This window comes from Monodelphis domestica, chromosome 5, assembly GCF_027887165.1.
Source record: "Monodelphis domestica isolate mMonDom1 chromosome 5, mMonDom1.pri, whole genome shotgun sequence".
Lineage (NCBI taxonomy): Eukaryota > Metazoa > Chordata > Mammalia > Didelphimorphia > Didelphidae > Monodelphis > Monodelphis domestica.
Genome location: NC_077231.1, coordinates 263,089,253 through 263,109,294, shown reverse-complemented (window position 1 = coordinate 263,109,294; position 20,042 = coordinate 263,089,253). Strand labels below are relative to the sequence as shown.

Genomic DNA, 20,042 nt, shown 5'->3' with positions numbered 1-20,042 from the left:
GTGTGAGACTTGAGGTTGTGACACTTGACATATGTTAAGACGTGTGACTTCCTTGTATCCACACTCTTTATGAAATACTCACAGACAAGTACCAAAGTTTGGCTATCATTCTGGCTCCCCCTATCCCTGAGAATGAAGGTAAAATCAGACCAGGGAATGACACTTCCCTATCAATACAAATCTGGTCATTTTTTCCCCTCTTGCCTTGGCTGCAAATGGGTAAGTGAAATATTACTGCATTCTGTCCTAGACTTGTGGGATTAGAAATTACTTCAATTGGACCCCAATACAAGGGCCTGTTAGAAATTTATTAAACCCTAATACAAGGTCCTATTATGAATTTATTCTTACTTACTCAAATTTTTGACTGCATAGATTTGATATTTTGATACTGATTTTGAATTCTTCTTTCTTAAAAAAGTTTAATTCTTCTTTCATTTTTTTCTTTTATTTTTTTTGTTTATTCTTTTGATAATTGACTCACACACCCTGTAACTCAACCTTGCATCCTGAGCTGAACTGGGTGTTTCTCAACACCTTCTTCAGGAGGGATTGTATTTTCATAAAATCCAAGATTAAAAATTTTTGTTCGAGAAAGATCTTCAGGGAAGAAGCTTGCTCACTCCTAAAATACAGAAAATGAACTGTTTGCAGAAAGATATCTAAAACCTTATACTACATCAGGAAGATCCAGAATGAACCTTGGGGTGTGCTTGATTGAACATTTATTTTGAATGTATACTCTTATGCTAAAAGGGGACTACCCCCCAATTGGTTTTTGTCAATGCGCCCAGAAAAACATTGGTTTTGCTATCTCTCTTCCATTTCCCTCTTATCTCTAACTATTGTAGTTTTTCTCTTAGAAGGTAAAATTTTGTATGCACCTGCAGTTAGAAAATTTAGAGGTGCAGGATGACTATGTTTAGTGATCAATTGGGAAGACTAGTCCCCCAATCATCATCAGGGGGGATTGTGAATTTTAGATTTTCTCCATTTTGCTTAGTCTAGCACTCAGGAATGTGTATACCCACACCACACTGGCATGTGCTAGCAAGTGACAAATCAGAAACAACTGACTGACCCCTGGACTGTCCTAAGCCAAGCTTAAGTCACCATTGGCACATGTGAGACACAGGAAGTATCTCATATTTTGCATCACTTCCTGTGGAGGGGGAGCCTTGGAACTCGAGCCTGAAGGAGCTCCTCAGACAGCTTCCGTGAGATGGTCACTGACTGATTGAGATAAGACTGACTCCCCTTTCCCTTAGCCTTCTGAGGAGGCCCCCTTGGCCAAGGCCTTTGAACTCCTGCCTGGCTCAGCCCGAGCTGGAGCAGTTTAAATTCTTTTCCCTCTCTCTCTTTCATTCTTAATGTCTTCCTTCTATTGTAAATAAACCACCATAAAATTCCATTCTGACTTGAGTGCTTCATTGGGATTTAGAAATCAAATCCCTGGCAACCAACTAAACTTATATTCAGTCTCAACCCTAAATTTACCCTAACAGTAGGAGGGTCCAAATAATCCAGGTCTGGAAGGCAATCATGGAAGACACTGGAGAGTAATGTGGTTTCTGGTAAATCAGGGAAAAAACCAGCCCCATTCGGATTAAATCTATATTGAGGGGAATGGATGTAGCCCCACATCTGGCAGGCTAATATTTCAGCCAGTGATTGCCCAAGGGCTGCCTCGATTATCCACAAGAGTGGCTTGAGTGGCCTCGTCCTTCCCAACAGGACAGACTAGAGGGGCAGCGACAAGCTGAGAGACCGAGGCGGCCGATGGAAGCCTGCTAGAACAGGTTCTCCAGATCTGTTCTTTTGGGCTTTCCTTCCTCACAGAGCATCTTACCCAGACCCTTGTTTTGCACCTCGCTGTTGCTCTCTGTCTCGGCTTGTGTCCTTGTCCCTCTCTCCATTGGACTATAAGTTCCTTGAAAGAAGGCCTGGCTTGTCGCCCAGACCAGCGACTTGCTCCAAAGCAAATGCTTCGTGTACGCCTGTTGAAATGGATTCTGAACCAGCCTCCTCGCTCCTCCTCTCTCTGCGCAAACCCCTCAGCGCTGCCCGCCTCGTGCCGGACCTAAGGCGAGGGGAGGCCGGCTTCCTGCTGCAGAGCACTCGGGCCCCTCGTTTTAGGCGTTTTTAGGCACGGCTCATCGTTGTCAAGCAGCTACTGGTGAGCTCATCGATTTCGTGACTGTAACGAGTGACTCCGGGCTCTTAGTGAGTCACCGAATGATATTTTTAGGCAGCTGCACGGCCTGAGTAAGCTGTTATAGCTCACGTCTGGCTTCACAGGCTGCGCTTTCCCTCAGAAGTTCAAGGATCGAGACAAAGGGCAGAAGTTCCTAATAGAGCCAACACGCTGCCCCGTCGACAGATTCAGCGGCTTGTGAAGGGCGAGGTTTTTACGGCTCCGTTATATAATCTAACGGAAGAGTGGAAAGAGCACTGGCCGCCAAGGCCCAGGATCTGCTGCCAAGCCGCGCTCTCACGAGGCCTACCTGGCTGACTTTGGGGAAGCCACTCAGCTTTTCTGGGACTGTTTCTTCCCCTGGTTACGTGAAGAGACTGGGTGAGACAGCCTCCGAGGGGAGAAAAATTCCCTCTGGGCCTCAGTTTCCCAATAGGTACAATGAGGTGTAAGGCTCCTTCTACTCTAAGTTGTGGCCCTGCTATGGACAGAGCTGCACCGGTGGTCAGCTGGGTGGAAGGAAGTGGCCTGGGTGCCATGAGACGCACACTGGAAGCTGGAAGAGATGAGGGAGGCTCACAAGGCATCTGCTACTAAAAGTGTCTGAGGAGAGTCCTCTGTACTCGCATGGACCTGAAAAGGCACTTCTTTGGGGTGGGCGGCTTCCTGCTTGTAATGTAGAGTGAAGGCACAGCTAGAGGAATGAAAGGGTTTCTCTGGAGAGGAATACTGGCTTGGAACGTGTCTGTTTCTGGGACACCAGCTTGCTCTCGTAGGGCAGGAACTCCGATCACTAGCTTGGTTGGTTGGATGGTTCTGGGTCATCTGCCTGGATCCTTAGACTCTACTGAGAAAGCGCCTCCCCTCCCTGTCCTTTTTGCGTGTGCTGGCCCTTTTCAGTAGTCTGTGGTCCCTTTCTCAGAGTCGTGCTTTAAAATGAATAGAATGCACAGCATGGCCAAGGCAACCACATCTATCCAAGTCAAGTTATGGAATTAAGGCAAAAACAATCCCATCAGCCAGGTTCGGACTCCCTATTCTCTGTGGCTGCCGCTGAACTTAAGTTCCTCAGTAGGGGCTGGCCTGTGGCTTTTTGTTTCATCCACAGTGCCAAAAAAGGAGATCCCTTAATGCAAGCGCCACCCAATAGCTGTCAAATTAGAAAATGCGATGTCTTCACCCAGCCAACTGCTGGCTGAGCACTTTAAAAGGCACCACTATGCCCCCCCATTCCCCTTGCTGGCCCAGCCCTGAGCAGGGAAGACCATAATGAAGAATGCAAGAGCGCCTTAATTCTGAACATCTAATATCAGAATTCTGATCACATCCTCAGCACTTTTCAAAGTACTGTTCCAACAGGAGCTAATGAATTCATATAATGCCCCAGTGATACATGCACCTATTAATATCCCCAGTTTGCAGAGAGAACAGCTAAGGCAGGGAGTTTAAGTGACTTGTCACAGGGGGAAAAGAAGCTAGTACTTGTAGGTTCATAATAAGGGGCTCAGAATGTGAGTTCTTGCTAGTAATCAACCTCACTGCAGTGCTTTACATCTCAATAAAAGGAAGACCAACTGGAGAAGACCATCTTTTAACAAGGTAGAAGCAATTCTGCGAGCTTAGACGGGATGGAAAAGAAAACAACAAAAACAAAAAGAGACTTACACCATGTTTAACAGTTTTTGCGGCATGGGCAGCTTTCTTTTTTGCATCATAATGAGTAAGAATGTCAATAATGGCCATAAAATATACCTCTTTCCTAGGTGCATCTGAAAAAGAATGACAACAAAGTGGTACCAAGAACCATTATCACATGAGCTTTAAGTAATATCCCTTTCATAGGGCAGATGGCAGGCAATGAAAAAGAGAGCTGCTTACAGAAGGTGGAAGGTTTTTGGGGGGTAAATGGCGGAAAAAAATAACTGGTTGAGAGGAACAGAGAATGAAATGGCATAAAAAGCATCTTAATCAAATAGAAGTATTGGAAGGGGTCAGAAAACAGAGGTTGTAGCATTAAAAAAAGGTTAAACTACCACTAAAATTGTGTAATACATTTCTAATATAGTACACATGTATGTATATATGTGCCCATATAAATATGCACACATATATATTCACAGCCTAATAAGAAATCCAAGTTTATACCCAATATTGTCTCTGAATACATTAAATCAATTATAAAAATTCAAATCCTTCAAAAAATATTGAATAATTATACATTTTTTAGAATCTGCAGGCCATCAAAGGATTCATTCTGGTTTATCAAATATCCTACAGAAATATCATTATAAAAGTGTAGTCAAGGGAATCAGCCTAGTTGATGCCTATTTTCAATTCGTAGTCTCAAATCAAATGAACAAAAGGAGGAGTATTTGGCCACATATAGTTTTCTGTTACTAAAGCAACTTGACAAACAGAATCAAAACAAAGCCAACTTCCTTTGATATACCCATTCAGATGTGGTTTTTACAACAATCTGATGCAAAAAAAGACTTTACTTTTGCTGACTTTTCAAAATATGTCTGACTTTGTTTCATGTAATATAAATGAAGCTAAAATTAGAATAAAAAAATTAATCAAGCTAGATCTTGATGATAACGATTTTACATTTTATCTGAAAGACTCCTAAAACAGATCACACCCAGAAACCATTTTAAATATCAATAATGTATTATGGAAAAGAGTCAAATAGGATGAGAAAGAATGAATGGATTGCAATCTTCCTTGTGGGAGGGAAAAATCCCGTAGTCAATGATAGCACAGATCCATTTGTGTATGTAATGCTAGATACATCACCTCTGAGGGAGAATATAGAATCATCTTAGTAACTTCTGGCAAATTAGACAAACTTTTGATCTCAGGAAGCATGGAAAATTATAGTTGGCTGGAAAAGTTGCAATTAGCTAAGGTGGAATTCCACCAACATACTGAATTCATTACCACTATCTTAAAGAAAAGCACATTGGGATCCTGTAAAAAAAAAAATCACCTCAAATGTGGATGTCTTTCAATTCTTTTGTGAAGGAAAGATAATCTGTGACTAAGTTATGGATAGTAGCCTTGGGTCTTCTAAGGAGAGTTCCAGTAAAACTTCTCATCAGAACTGATTATATCCTTAGTATCTATGGGATGAGATGAAGTGGGAAGTAGGAAAACTGTACGTTCATCATGGAGCATGCTTGGATATCATGGTATTGGCAGCACAAATCAACCCATATCATATCTAGGAAGTTTAACCTGTTAAATTAGAAAAACCTGAGATTGTAGATACTTTCAACATTCCCTTGTTCAAATGTCTGAAGAATATGATAAAGGGGGCAATTCATATTTATTTAGTCGACTTCAGAATTTTTTTTATTGCCTTGTAAGAATTACAACATTTAATATGCAAAAAAGTTTTAGGAGCTCCACTTACTTTCATGGCATTTTATTCCATAGACATCAATGTTTGGATCAAATTCCCCAGGAGCCAAAGGTGGTGAGCTGTTGAGTGTATTTCCTGGACTGTCTGGAGGAGTTCCAATAGGGTGGGTTCCATCGCTTTCCCCTTCCTCCTCACCATCGTTTTCTTCACACTCAACCTCTTCCTGCTCTGCTCTCTCAACATCATGGATTCCAACCAGCAAGCTATAGTCCATGAGCTTGAGCTGGGCAAGAAACTAGAGGGAGTGAAAGGCTGTTAACATCACTATTGTAAGTTACTCAAGAGTAAACAAAAAAAGGCTTTTGAAACTTAAAAATCAAGACTAGGGAAAAAAGAGCCCAACAGCTGAAGAACAACCCTGGAAAGGGGGTGGGAGGTAGGAGAGAATGTAGTGGTTCCCAGGGAAGAATGAGTGCCTCCCTAGGAGGCAGTGAATAGCTCCAAGCATGATTCGATGTAGGAGAGCCCTCAGTTTCTGAGGTCCTCTCGCTGGCCAAGAATGTTGCCTCTCACTTTGGGCTGGCTCAGAACTGGTATTTTTTCCTCCAAAATGCAAACCTAGGCACTGCAATGTGTACATGTCTTATCTAAGCTGGATGACAACAATGCATAGGAGAAATGTTAAGATTTTTTTTTCCCTTAAGAGATTTTCTTCCCCCCTCTTTTTTCATAGGAAAAAATTACTCATGGTCATGGAACTTCCCCACGTATCTTGGGCCAGCAATCTCTTGATATGCTTTGTACCATTTACACTTGAAACTACTTTGAATCTCAGAAAGAAACCCCAGTGAGGTCAGATCCTTATGTCATTAGTTAAGGTCCCCCCAACCCCCCAATCAGTAAAAGGTCAATATCCCAAATTACAGTGCAAACATGTGGTTTGAAGTGTTTTCTCTTCAGATTTGAAAGTGGTTTGCTTTCCCTGAGGACTCTACCATATCCCTCCCTCCCTCCCAGGCTACTCCTCATCCAGTCATTTGACAAAGGCCAAGCGTGGTGAATGGAGGGAAATGAACATCCGGGGAAAGAGATCCGAGTCTGGCTCGGTCCTTCCTGGCTATTTTACTCATCTGGATCGGTTGGAATTCCATGACATGTTCCGATAGACGCATTTGGCCTCAGGCCCAGGTTTATCATACTAACAAATAACAGGGAACAAATAAAGTATGGCTGCCTACCTGCTGGTTGAAGGTGAACATCTAGGCTACATCACTCAAGCCTCTGCTCTATCCTTTGTGGCTGGCTCCTTACAGGGTGGAACTCGGGCTCTGACCATTATGCACATGGCCCTACCCAGGGCTTGACTCAGACCTTGAAGAACTGACTGGTCACCCCATTAGGCTGACACACAAGAGCTGACTGTCCAGGTTTCTACTGTTAGAAGTCAAAAAATAAAATTGACTTTCTTAGTAATGGCACAGGGCGGACCTTTCAAGGCTTGGGAAGCTGGGAGAAGGCGAAGAGGAGCAAAGGAAGAACAGCCTTCTTTTTCTCAGCATTCTGAAACTGCCTTAATACTGAGGAACTTGATATAACTTCAGCCTCAGAAATGACAGCAATGACCCTTCTATTTCACGGTTCCCATTTTTTAGGGCTGTCAAGTTTGCCAAGGGCCTCACACCTGTGATCTCATTGGATCCTAAAACAGCTCTGGAGGTAAGCACTATCTATGATCACGCCTACTTGACCCACAAGAAAACGAAGGCTGAGAGAGAATCTGTCCTCCTCTTCCTGCCTCCAAGGCAGGGGCTTGATCCATTCCCACCTTCCCACCTAAGGAGGTTCAGAGGGAACCCACAGACCATATCTATTCTCATCTTCTTTTCTCACCTTTAGAAAGGAGGATTGAGTCCATAAGTTGTTCCTTAACAGCTTCATTTGAATAAGCGAACAGTGCCCTTTTCTCTCCTCCCTTAATATCTTATTTTAGCTTCTATTTACTAATTATGCCCTATAACAATGAAATCCTTCATTATTAGTATAAATGCTTTTGGGGAAAAGAACAGAAATAGAATACATAGAGTTTATAAAAGTGATTAATTTAAACTAAGTAGAAATCTTTTTTTAACAGATAAAAAACATTTTTTTTTATTATCAAGAATTGAGAGTATTTAACACGATGAGACAGATAAGGCATATTCAGCAAAGACCATATAAATTTAATTTGTCATAGTTTTCTTTCTCTTAAGAAGAGGTAACGTTGGCTTCCCTTCCCTTCCTCCTTTCCAGGTGACCACATTGGCAGATTGGGCATCTAGAAGGCTAAGTGGAGTGCCTGGCCTGGAGTGAAAATCTGACCTCAGACACTTATTAGTGATGATGATGATGATTATTTTTGTGTGACCCTGGGCAAGTCACTTTAACCTCTGTTTGCCATAATCTACTGCAGAAGGGAATGGCAAACCACTCTAGTATCTCTGCCAAGAAAACTTCCCAGGCAGGATTGGTGTGCTGTGGTCCATGGGGCCATGGAGGCTTGGACACCAACTGAATAGCCCCGTGCCAGGCACCCTGCTAACTAAGCGCCCTACCACGGTTATCTCATTGGACCCTTCCAACTACCCTATAGGCAGCTGCTGTTAGGATCCTCATTTAACAGCTGAGGAAACTGAGGCAAACATAAGTAAGTTGTTCAGCGTCACATAGGAAGTATTTGAGGGTAGATCCGAATCTTCTCAGCTTCCTAGGAATCTTTCCTCTGGGATCAATGTAGGAATCCATCTATTACCTACAAAGCAGGAATGATCTATAATTGCAGGTCCACCTAATCATCCCTGATGGTGGGACCCTGGCTAAGTCCCTTGCTCTTTCTATGTGCCTTGGACCAGAGAGGTTACACATTTGGGGAAGCACAGAGGAGCCAGACTAAACTATAATTGGAAAAGGTTTAACAAAATAAATACAAATATAGATAATGTTCATATGTGGTTTTTCTGTGGCCCTTCAGTATCCTCATGGATTGCTTAGTGGTTCCCACTTCTGCTGGAGGCTGACGTCACTGCCTCAAGACCCCATGTTAGGTGCTCTAGGCCCCCCCTCCCCATGCCATCGCAGACACACAGCCTCAGCGGGCTGAAACCTCTAGGGCTGAGTCTAAACAAAGTTAAAATGTGCCCCTGAAAAGGAGACAATTAATTATCATCATAATCCTCCTCCTCATGGCCATTTATGTTGTACTTGAGGGTTAAAAATGTGCTTCCCATACATTCTCTCACTCAGTCATTACAACCACCCGTGTGAGGACTAGAATTAACTACCCCAAAGGGAGCGTCATGTCCACAAGGGTCTATTCTGGGTGCTCACTTAGGAGGGCTTAGTCTTGAGTAAGCCTGGTGGCCAACTGGGGGGTGGGGGGGGACCTGAAACCAAGCTGGAGAAGAGCTGTTGAATGAACTAGAGATGAAAACGTCCATGGGGCACACACTGACTCTCATTAGGTCTCTGAAGGACCATCCTGGGGAAAAGGGATCAGCCTCGTTTTGCTGGGTGCCAGAAAGCAGAACTAAGGAGGCACTTAATAACTAATTATTGACGTTTCAGAGGAGCAGATGTCAGGATTCTGAGTCAAACCACAGGGCTCTGAATCTGGGGTCTGTGAACTTACATTTTTAACAAACGTTTTGATAATTGTTCTTTCCATAGAGTTGGTTTCCTTTGTAATTGTAATTCTATGTATTGTGTTTTATGCATTTTAAACATTTAAAAACATTATTCAGGGAAGGGATGTGCAGGTTTTATCAAATTACCCACAAAAGAAGCTAAGAACCTTTGGTCTATTAGGCAGAATGGATTGAAGACAGAACCCAAATAGGTCCAAATTCTGGCCCTGTTATTTACTTACTTGTAAAACCCAGGACAAATCTGACCTCTACGAGCCTTGGTTTCATCAGTAAAAGTTGAACTAGCTCAAGGGACCTCTTTTATCTTCCTCTGAATCACTCTGTCCACACAGGGCTAAACAGTGTTAGCTATTCAGAAACGGGACTCAGCTCCGCTTTTCACTGCATCTGAGGACAGCTGCCCCATGGGGCTGGAAGACATTTTAGTCCCCACCTCGTAAAGACGATGAGAACTGCTTCTGCTCTTTTCACCTCAATTTCCTCATCTATAAAATGCAGATAATAATAACGCCTGCCTTACAGGACTGCAGTGAGGATTAAATGAGCAAAGAAATGTGGAAACACTTTGTCACCAATCATTACTGTTCTATTGCTATTATTAATCATTCCTGGCCCCACCTTGCTTCTAGCCCCTTTAGGACCCATAGCAAAGACAAGGCACTGTGGAAGAATAGAAAAATACTGTGAATTTGATGTTAGAAGACCTGGATTCAAATCATGTCACCATCACTTTTTTTTATCACTGTAGTCACCTTGGGCAAGTCATTAGCTCCTCTTGGCCTCAGTTTCCTCATCTGTAAAATGAGGGTAAAGTGCATGACATTATCATCATAATTCATCTAAGGTCTCTTCCAGTGCTCCACCTGTGATCCTATGGCTGACTTCTGATGTCAGTCAGGTGGAAAATCCAGTATTTCCTTGTTCTCAACTGGCTCAACATGACATTTCCCCCAATATTGTAATGCAGAAAATTGCAATAAAATGTACAAGTGTAAAAATTCAAGCTCTTTTCTATCCATCATTTGGACAGAAACAATGAACTCCCATTTATATCTATATATCTATATATCACTTTAAGGTTCTGAGAGGCACTTTTCCCCTTCTTGTGATCCTTGTACCTGCCACCCATGACCTCAGGTTAATCTCTGAACCTACCGGGACCTGAGAGCATGAGTCTTGATGCTTCTAAGTTTCCTTCCCACTCTATTGCTATGAGCTGATGAAAAAGTGAGGTGGGGACTGAGGCTCTGAGGTAGTAAGTGATTTATATAGGGTCACACAGCTAATAAAAGGTCTAAAGCAGTAAGTGCAAGTGCTAGGTCTCCCAAATCCAAGACAGAGGCTCTAGGTTGCAGCACACTCCTGCATTTAAAATGCTAACCTGAAGCTATAGGAAGAAGCACAGAGACAAGGGAGTTGGCTAAATCTGTTCTTTTCCTGTCAACTTTATCTTAAACCCTTTCTGGGTCTCATTAAAATGAATATGTTGTTAGTAAATTGAAGATTTCAGTTAAAACTTTGGTATCCTCAAACCACAGCACATTGAAAGCTTGATTCTGAGAGGGGCCAAGAAAGAAAGGCAGGACAAAGGCAGCTTTAAGAGCTTTAAGGGCCAATTTTGCCCCATTGTCAGTTTGTTTCTAGCTAGGAATGTCTATTAATTTCTAACTGTTTTTCAGCTGATCCATTTGAGGAACAAACTAAAATTTATGGATTCTTTGTTCTTAAACATCCAAGAGCCCAAAGCTTATTGTTGTTTTAGTTCTTTATTTCAAGATTTCCTAATCTTGCTTTTTCTGCTCCATCTTCTGGGCAATTACTTGCCAAGCCTTTCCTTATGATCACCCTGCCTAGTCCCTATTTACTTTGTAATTCAGGAGTATTTAATCTTTCAGTGTGTTGTGGACCCATCTGGTAATCTGATGAAAGCTATGCATTTTTCAGGATAATAACCTCAAATGCATAAAATATAATCTATAGAATTACAAAGGAAACCAATTATACTGAAATGTGCTCATTAAAATATGAAAAATAAAAACAAGTTTATGGATCCTTAGTTAAGATCTCCTTCTCTAATTTCTTATCACCCCAAATCTCCCAGAAGGTCCAGTCCTATTGATCATAGTTGAACCTGAAAGATTACAGCAGACTTAATTTGAAAGTTAATTTACTCATTTATAATATGTAATATATCTGGGATTAAAGTGGTAATCTACCTGATTGAGATTTGTTAAAAACTATAATAATCATCCTTTAGAAAATTTATCTGAAAAACAAGATTTGTCCATGACCTCCAGCTCCTAGCTCCTCCAATAACTAAACCCTCCTACACAGAACCATCATCTCCAGTTTTTAGTCACTCTTGTGGATCTTCTCTTTTCATGCTCCATAGTCTGTCTCTGTCTCTGTCTCTGTCTCTGTCTCTGTCTCTGTCTCTGTCTCTGTCTCTGTCTCTGTCTCTGTCTCTCTCTCTCTCTCCATACACACACACTTATATGTATGTATGTATATATTTGCATTATTATAAGTCCACAGCTCCTAGATCAAGAACCCCGACTTCTTGCATGGGTCTTAGAAACAGCTACTTACTTGAGTTCAATAATCAAGCATGTCAAAGGAATAAAGAAAGTTGATTTTGCCTCAGGGGCTTGGAATGAGTCCTTGGGGGAAGGTTTTTTTTTTTTTAAATGGGTCAAACCATTTGAGAGGTATTTATTTATAAGGCTGTGGCTCAAAGAGTATATCATGCTTACAATACTAATTACTAATAAGGATTTTATCTGTGGGGGAAAAAGTAGAGTTAGATCACCAGTTGATCTCTTCCCCCTCCCAATTTGTAACAAAATTAATGATTTATTAAATCGTTTATTTGAAATGATCACCTACAAATCAATGCTGCCTAGTGAAAAAGAAGCTTTAGGAAGAAACTTCAACAACAACAACAATAATAAAAAGAAAACAAGATTAAATTCTGACCTCTCATTATCAGGATTAAATACCAGACTCTCACTGAAACTGTCTGCATGCAAATTTAACGATTCTTTTCCAAGAATTTCAAAACCCAGTAGATGCTTTTGATGAAAGAATTCTTTATATAACCTGGCCTTAATTTTAACAATGACAATTGTTATTTTGGAATAAAAATACCCACCTCTATTAGTCAAATGCAGAGTTAGAGATTGCTGAAACCATCAGAAGATCTCATAAAATGAAAGTGTAAATTTATTCTACCAGACAGCACTCTGAGCTTCATTTCCCTTAATCTGTAAACTAGGAACAATACCTGCACTCATTTTGCTTTCTGGGGATTTTGTGGGGGTCAAAGGTGAGGATGGATGTAGAACACTTTGTAAACCTTAAAGTTCTTTATAAGTATATTATTATTGTAAATTTTAGTCTATTGAATAACTAAAGGAAACAATTTCATTTAGTAAGAATTTCACATAGAAGATCTAAAAGTCTGCCATTGAACTAAAAAAAAAAAGATACCCCCCCCAAGTTCTTAGTTTTCTGGTGACTACAGGAATATAATAGATGTTTATATATATAAATAAATAATATATGTTATAGAGATATACATATATGTGAATGTTCTTTATACACAGTAAACAACATATGAATAATAAGTATAGAGCTTAAAGGTTTTCTAAGTACTTTGCATAGTCTCTTTTGATCCTTACAACAATTTTGGGAAGTAGATGGTATTATTAAATGCAATTTATAGTTGAGACTGAGAGCAAGAGAGCCTATGTCCAGAGTCACAAAGCTAAGTTAGTAAATGTTGAAAGTGGTCTTCAAATCAGGTCTTCCTGGCTCTAAGTCCATCCATCACTTTATCTGCCACATCTTGCTGCCTCTATCAGGGAAAGTTGTTCACTATCATAATGGACCATAAATACTTGAAAATAACATATGATCAAACCAACACAATTGATAATAAGCCTTTGAAAATATGAAGAAGATTGATTTTTACCAATGACAGGATGAGAAAATATCTTTTGCCCTTTGGCAACAACTGACATTAAAAGTCCTCAAAAGCAAGGTGGCCCAGTGGATTGAGCACTGAACCTGGAGATGGGAAGACCTGAGTTCTAATTCTTCCTCATCCACTTAGCTGGGTGAGCCTAGACTAGTCACCTAACCTCTCTTTGCCTCTGTTTCCTCCTCTATAAAACTGGGATAATAATAGCATCTATAATTATAATATTTTCCAAAGTCGTTTTGAGGATCAAAGAAGATCATATTTGTAAAACACTGCAAACCTTTAAGGTTCTATAAACCAGGAGAACATTGGACACAGTAACAGCAATAATGTGGGATAATCATCTGTGATAGACTTAGCTACTCTCAGCAATACAGTCATCTGGGACAATTTTGAGGGACCGAAGACAAAGAATTCTATCCACCCCCAGAGAAAGAACTGTTGAAGCCAGAATGCAGATCAAAGCAGACCATTTTCTCAATCCATTTATTTGGTTTTATATGATTATTCTCCTATAAAAGTGAACACTATGGAAATGTGTTTCATGATAATACATTTACAATCCAGATCAAGTTGCTTACCAACTCTGGGAAGGCAAGGCAAGGGAAGGCAAGGCAAGGAAAAGAGGGAGACAAATGGTATCATATAACTTCAGAAAACTTATGCGAAAAATTATTACATGTAACTGGTAAAATAAAATTGCTTTCTTTTTAAACCTTTACCTTCTGTCTTAGAATTGACACTGTCTTGGTTCCAAGGCAGAAGATCAGTGAGGCTTGGGCAATAGGGATTAACTGACTTGTCCAAAGTCACACAGCTAGGAAGTGTCTGAGGTCAAATTTGAACCCAGGACTTCTTGGCTCTAGGCCTGGAACTCTATCTACTGAGCCACCCCGCTGCCACCAAATAAAATATCAATCACACAAAAAAATTCTATAGCCAACTATTATTATTAAACAAAGTTTGCTCAAAGTAACTATTCAAACAATTTTAAGGATTTAACTAAGATAACATGAAAAATAATTATGCTTTAAGTATACTTATGAATCTCTATCAGTCATTCAATATTTATGAAATGGCCACATCCACATGGATACATTATGAGATTCTGGAATGATGGGGAGGTGATTAGAGGAAAGTAAGTAACTATCTGCCTCAGTTCCTCATCTGTAACATGAACCAGAGAAGGAAATGGCAAGCCACTTCAGTATCTTTGCCAAGAAAACCTCAGATGAGGTCATTAAATCAGACATGACTGAACAACAATAACAAGTAACAGGCATTGATCCTGCAGTTGAGGAGTTTATAGTCTAATATACCAAAGCCTTATGCCTTTCTAAAGTAAGTCACTTGACAATTTTTGTTTAGGTCTTAAAAGAATCTGTTTTTATTATTCTTAGATTGTTTGCTTGGGAGAATTATATATGTATATATACATACATATACATTATGTGTGATATATTTTACATTTATAGGTATTATATATATAAATATACATACATACATATATATATATTTAAACTTAAGAAATGGAATTTAAACTACCAGTTAGTCCTTCAATAGCAGAGCCTGAAGACTTCCCTGACTCTCAAGTAGCAGCCTTGCTTTCTTGGTCTAAGATTATTAGAAAACCAAAGAGTATTCCAAAAATTTGTTTAATAAGAGAATACGTAAAGCCAGCTAAGGATAACTTGGCATGAGGATTGTCTCAACTAGAACTCTTAAGTTATCTTGGAACACATCAAAATAGAGGAAAATGCACACTTTGAAGAGTTTCCCAGTTTATTTCTTAAAAATGTTCTACATAAAGGAGTAAAAAAGAGCAGTTACAATAACCTCACAAATCAACAAAATGATATAGAAGCAAACAATACATTTCTTAGTTTTCTTGAAAAGAAAGAAGATTTTGAAAGATGATTCCTTAAGTGTGTATTAATTGCCAGGTGTGGTAGGGACAGGTTGGGAGTGGGGCTAAACAAGGGAAAAAGGCAGAGAAAAAAAAAGACCAAAAGACAGAACAACTCTTTTTGGAAAAATATTTTTGCATTAACATTCAAACATTTTCTTTTTAAAGTTTGGCAGTATGAAGGTTTGTCAGATCTCCTAAGTATTCAAAAAAAAAGCAGAGAGAGAAAAAAGACCCCATTTTGAAATGCTGCTTCCTTCTTTGCCTCCCTTTTCCTTGGTTTCCAAAATGTACTTTGAACCTGTACAGATTTCCATGGGCAGCTTACATGGACTTACATGAAAATATATATGAAGACTGCTAGATTATTTAGAGAACAATGGATACTGGAATAAAAGGAAGAGAAGTATATATTGAGGCTATTTAAAATGCCAAATTTACAATTCTTGGTTGAGAAAACAAAACAAAACAAAGGTAGAATTGATTCAAAGAAATAGCTAACCATTTCCTATTTAAACAACTTTTGGATTGAACTCAATTTATTTCCTTTCCTTTACCCCACACTGGTTTCTGTGAGAATAGCTAGCCTGACTTAACCTTAATTCAGGGATTCTTAACCTGGGTTCTGTGAACTTAAATATTTCTTGCAAATGTTTCTTGCTAACTATAGCCCAGAAAAGCTGGTCTCCTTTGTCACCTTGTGAATTTTATTTTACACATTGAAACCACAGGCTTTAGATCGACAAAGTGGTCCATGACACAATAATAGTTAAGAAACCAGGGGGCAATCACCACCGAAATAATAAATAACATATAGGCAAATTAGGGTAGGGAATGGGGACTTTACAAATCTTCTTAGCTTATATAAGGCAATTCATAGACTCAAAGGATCTTAGATCCAGAGTTGGAAGGGATGTCAGAAGTTATCTGAGTAGATTCAACAGTATGCCGAAATTGCAGAAGCACCAAGTGTCAGAGGGAGGATTTGAACTCAGGCCTCCCGATGCTTTCTATTAGCTCCTACTTGTTACTGGTTATCTAATTTCAAGGGCATAAAACCAGCAGCATTTTTCACTTCCAGAGTTACAAAACATATTGGTAAATCACCGGTAAAAACAAAACACGATGGCAAATCATATTGTTTCATCAGAATTTGTCCCAAAGAGTCAAAAAACTTTTCAGAGCCCAGCAGTGTTCCTATGCATCAATGGAGCCACCTACAAGACCGAACTGATTCCTCTTACCTCCACATCCTTTTTAAGTTTCTCGAGAAACATCTTTTTGTTGTTGTCGTCGATGTAAATCTTTTGGCCATCATTGATGAAGTCATTGTCCTTTAAGGTTGGCAATTCTTTGGCCTGAGACAAAGAAGAGAAAATAGGGCTCAGGGGCTTTGAAAAATGTGTATTTCTCCTTAATGAGATTCTACAGAAAAAAATGAAGCTTATCCTGTGGGTAGCAGGACATGCAGGGAGCTAAGTGCCTTGAAGCCCGCAAGGGGGCACCAGTGAGCTACAATGACTGGAAGGAGAAGCTCTTGGGATGGAGGATCAGCCCCACCGCCTCCTATGCATCAGGAAAAGATCCCCTCATCCCGGTGAACTTTCCACAGAAATGGAGCCCACGGCTGTCCTCGTTCCCTTCCGGCTGCCAGAGTAGCCTTCTCGCCGGGGGCCCACGAGGGCATCTGCAACAACCCCATTTTCTAACTGGCCCCGAAGCAGCACGCCAGGAACGTCCGATGACCTCACCCCCGCCTCGCTGGGCGCATCAAACAAGCATGTTTCCATGGGCGAGAAATGAGGAACAGCTCCGGCAGACTCATCCCCAAGCGCCATGCCTGGTGCCAAAAATCAGCTGCTGGAGGCTGAGCCAACGCGCACAGTTTGGGATGATTTACACAAGTTCCCTCTCACAGGTCTTGCTAGAACTCACCCAGAAGGCAATCTTAATTCGATTTGGATAGTGCTAGAGAAAGCGGCGTCTTTTAAAAGATGGAAACGTTTCAAGATGGCAGAAGTCCAGCCCCACAAATAAATAAGGGATTCAGAACGCCATTTGATTCCACTCAAGCAAACTAACGCACGGCCAAGGATGACTGTCATAACCTGCCTGGAAAAGCCAGGCTAATGGTGGGCAGAATAATTGATGATGAACACATGCACACATAGGGAAGCAGTGTGGAACCGTCCTATCTTTTTAAACACCTGTTTGGAGTATTCCATTTCACTGAATGTAACAAGCATTCCAGGAGAGTGGAACACTAAAAAAACCCCAAACAACTGAGCTAGCCATCGTCTGCTCTCTCTAGCTGGAAGGAATCCAACTCAATACACTGTCTGTGACCTTGGATAGTATTAAGGAACTCTAGAATATTGTTCTTCTTTTTTCAGACACACAATGGAAGGAAAACAATTGCTCCTGAAAAGATGTTATTCTCCAAGAAAGGGACATCAAATTTAAAACAAAACACTTGAAGTGACAAAGGAAATTCACTGGATGGACTCACTGAATCGTTTCCCTAAATCTTGGGCCGCTAATTAAAAAAAAAAAACAAACACCCTCCTGATTCTTGGTAAAGCCTACTAGTTGGGTTTAAATTTACTGAGAAGAAAAGTCTGAAATGGTGTTACAATCTTGATTATATTAAAGATCTTGCCAAAAATAATTATCCTTGGAAAGCCAGAAACATTCAAAGAAAGATAGTAGGGAGATTCCAATGAAAAAGATCAACAGACAGACCCGCTTTTGCAACACATTTATGAAGTATCAGAGACACAGGAAAGAAGAGAAATTGGGAAACATTGGAGGCACAATATGAAGGTGGGCCATGAATACTTGCAAATTATGTAGAGAAGATCAACATAATGTGAAGAGTCAGAGAATATCTACACTAAAGGTAGTTGCTATGAGCCAAATTTCTAGGAAATTTTTTTTAAAAGAATAGCAAACAGTGAATGATTCACCTTTTATCAGTTTCCTTATCCATAAAGTACTAGAACTAGAGGGTTGTTAAATTCCCTCCCCATTCTAAATCAACAATTGTGTGAAGATTTACAATGAATGGAATAAAGTATCACAAATTTAAGGAACAGCAACCAAAAAGGATCCCCAAATGATAAACAAAATATTTAAAATGAGAACAAACTCATTAGAAAGCCCAGCAGTTTTGTTTACAAACACATGAGCATCCAGAAAGGGAAATGAATCAAAGTCATTCTTAGTCCAAATAATTGAGACACTTCTGTTCAAGTGATTCTTTGGGAAGAGAAGAAGGGGGAAAGGGGACAGGTGGGATTTGAATTATTGGGAAAATTGCTGCAATTTTCCTTTTATGTTGTTTGCATACGAAAATATGCCACTGAGTGGGGAAAGTGGAAGGAAATGAGTTTGGTTTTTGGTGAGCAAAAGAAACCTGAAAGTATGACTTTTATGATGTAGGGAAGACAGGCGGCAAATTGCAAATTGGATCTGTGTTTGCAATACAATTAATTCAAATTCTTAAAGACTAAACCAATGCCATTTGGGGTGCTAGACCAGCAGAAGTACTTCATGCAAGTGGGGGAAATGACAGATGCACATCAAAGAAGACATGTACAAAGTAAATACAGGGTAATTTCAGGGTAGATTTGGCAGCCAGGTGACAAACTCTGTGTTTGACTAGGGATAGGGGAATTGAAATATAATATCCTTATGTTTCTCTGGAAAAGATAATGCTTGAAGGATCTGTGATTTCATGAGTGTGGGCACTCTCTGTATGCTTTGGTAGTTACCTTTGGTTGTTACTGTTAGAAATAAAAGCACACTTCTGCTACGGAGCCTCTCCAAACTTAGCTAGGTTGGGTCATCATAGGAAAGTCCAGGTGCCAGGTTCATAGCCAAAACCATTACAATGTGGTAGACTCCACTAGACCTTGTGATCCATTGGCATATTTCATACTTGTTCCCAATTCAAGGGCACCTGCATGCCATGATAAGGCACTGGTATAGGACTTCACAGAAAAGAAAAAAAATAGGGTCTGGAAAACAGGTTGAGTTGCTCCTGGGGAGAGAGAAGTCAAAAAAGAGAAGATGATTTTCTTCTTCTTCCTCTCTCTCCCTTTTGTATGGTATGTGGTATTCCAGAACCAGTTTGGGCCGCTATTTTCCCTCTTCTAGGTTTTAGGGATTACATGGCACAGTGGGACTAACAATGGATTTTGGAACAGAAGATCTGAGTTCAAATTCTGGCTCTCCCATATACTATATCCTTTTGATCTTGGGCAAGCTAAACTTTCCTAGATCTTGGTTTTCTCCCTTTCTACTCTAAAATCTTATAATCCTCTTTAGGAGAATGAACTCTACTTTCCAATTGACTTTAGGAATGCATAATTATATTTTTGTATACTTAATTATGCTAGCTATGTGAGTGCTGCTTAAACCAATGCACACATCCCAAGGGGGCACAAAATTTCAGTTTACTTGACACATTAAGAATTATGCCTGGTTGCTTCCCTCATTCTTTAGTCCAGAAAATGTGTGTGTCCTCAAAAGAGAACAGAACACTGACGAACCAACAAGCACCATCGTCAATCCCTGGGCCTTGTCAGCTTATTAAAAACCCTAGTAGTGTTCTGCACATATTAATAGTATGTGTGATAATAAAGGTTTCTTGAATTTAATCAACTGAGTAAGGATGAAACAGAATCATTCCAAATTTTGTTTATTTCTCCTTAAATAAAACTGCTTTTTTTTGAAACCAGAGTATCTGGGAGCTGATTTTTCCTTTCTAGTTTTTGTTTTCTGGTTTTATATACCAATTCATCACACAAATTTTCCATTTTATGTCTTACCATACTTTGAAGAAAATTTCCCTGACTTATAAACTAGGGACGCATGGCTCTGCTTCTTTGCTCATAATAAAGGGAAACAATACC

General features: G+C 40.1%; 1 protein-coding gene across 3 annotated transcripts in view; it reads right to left on the bottom strand.

Annotated features, from left to right (window-relative positions):
- PIP4K2A (phosphatidylinositol-5-phosphate 4-kinase type 2 alpha) overlaps window positions 1-20,042 on the bottom strand; it is a 199,083-nt gene that overhangs the window by 2,854 nt on the left and 176,187 nt on the right. For 2 of the 3 annotated variants that reach the window (XM_007504877.3, XM_001367711.4), the window contains 3 exons: window positions 16,371-16,484; window positions 5,610-5,853; window positions 3,860-3,963 (listed from right to left, as the gene is read on the bottom strand). In XM_007504877.3, coding sequence (XP_007504939.2) covers window positions 3,860-3,963; window positions 5,610-5,853; window positions 16,371-16,484 — 462 coding nt within the window. The remainder of the gene's footprint in view (window positions 1-3,859; window positions 3,964-5,609; window positions 5,854-16,370; window positions 16,485-20,042) is intronic. The other variant, XM_056800125.1, reaches the window with a different exon arrangement.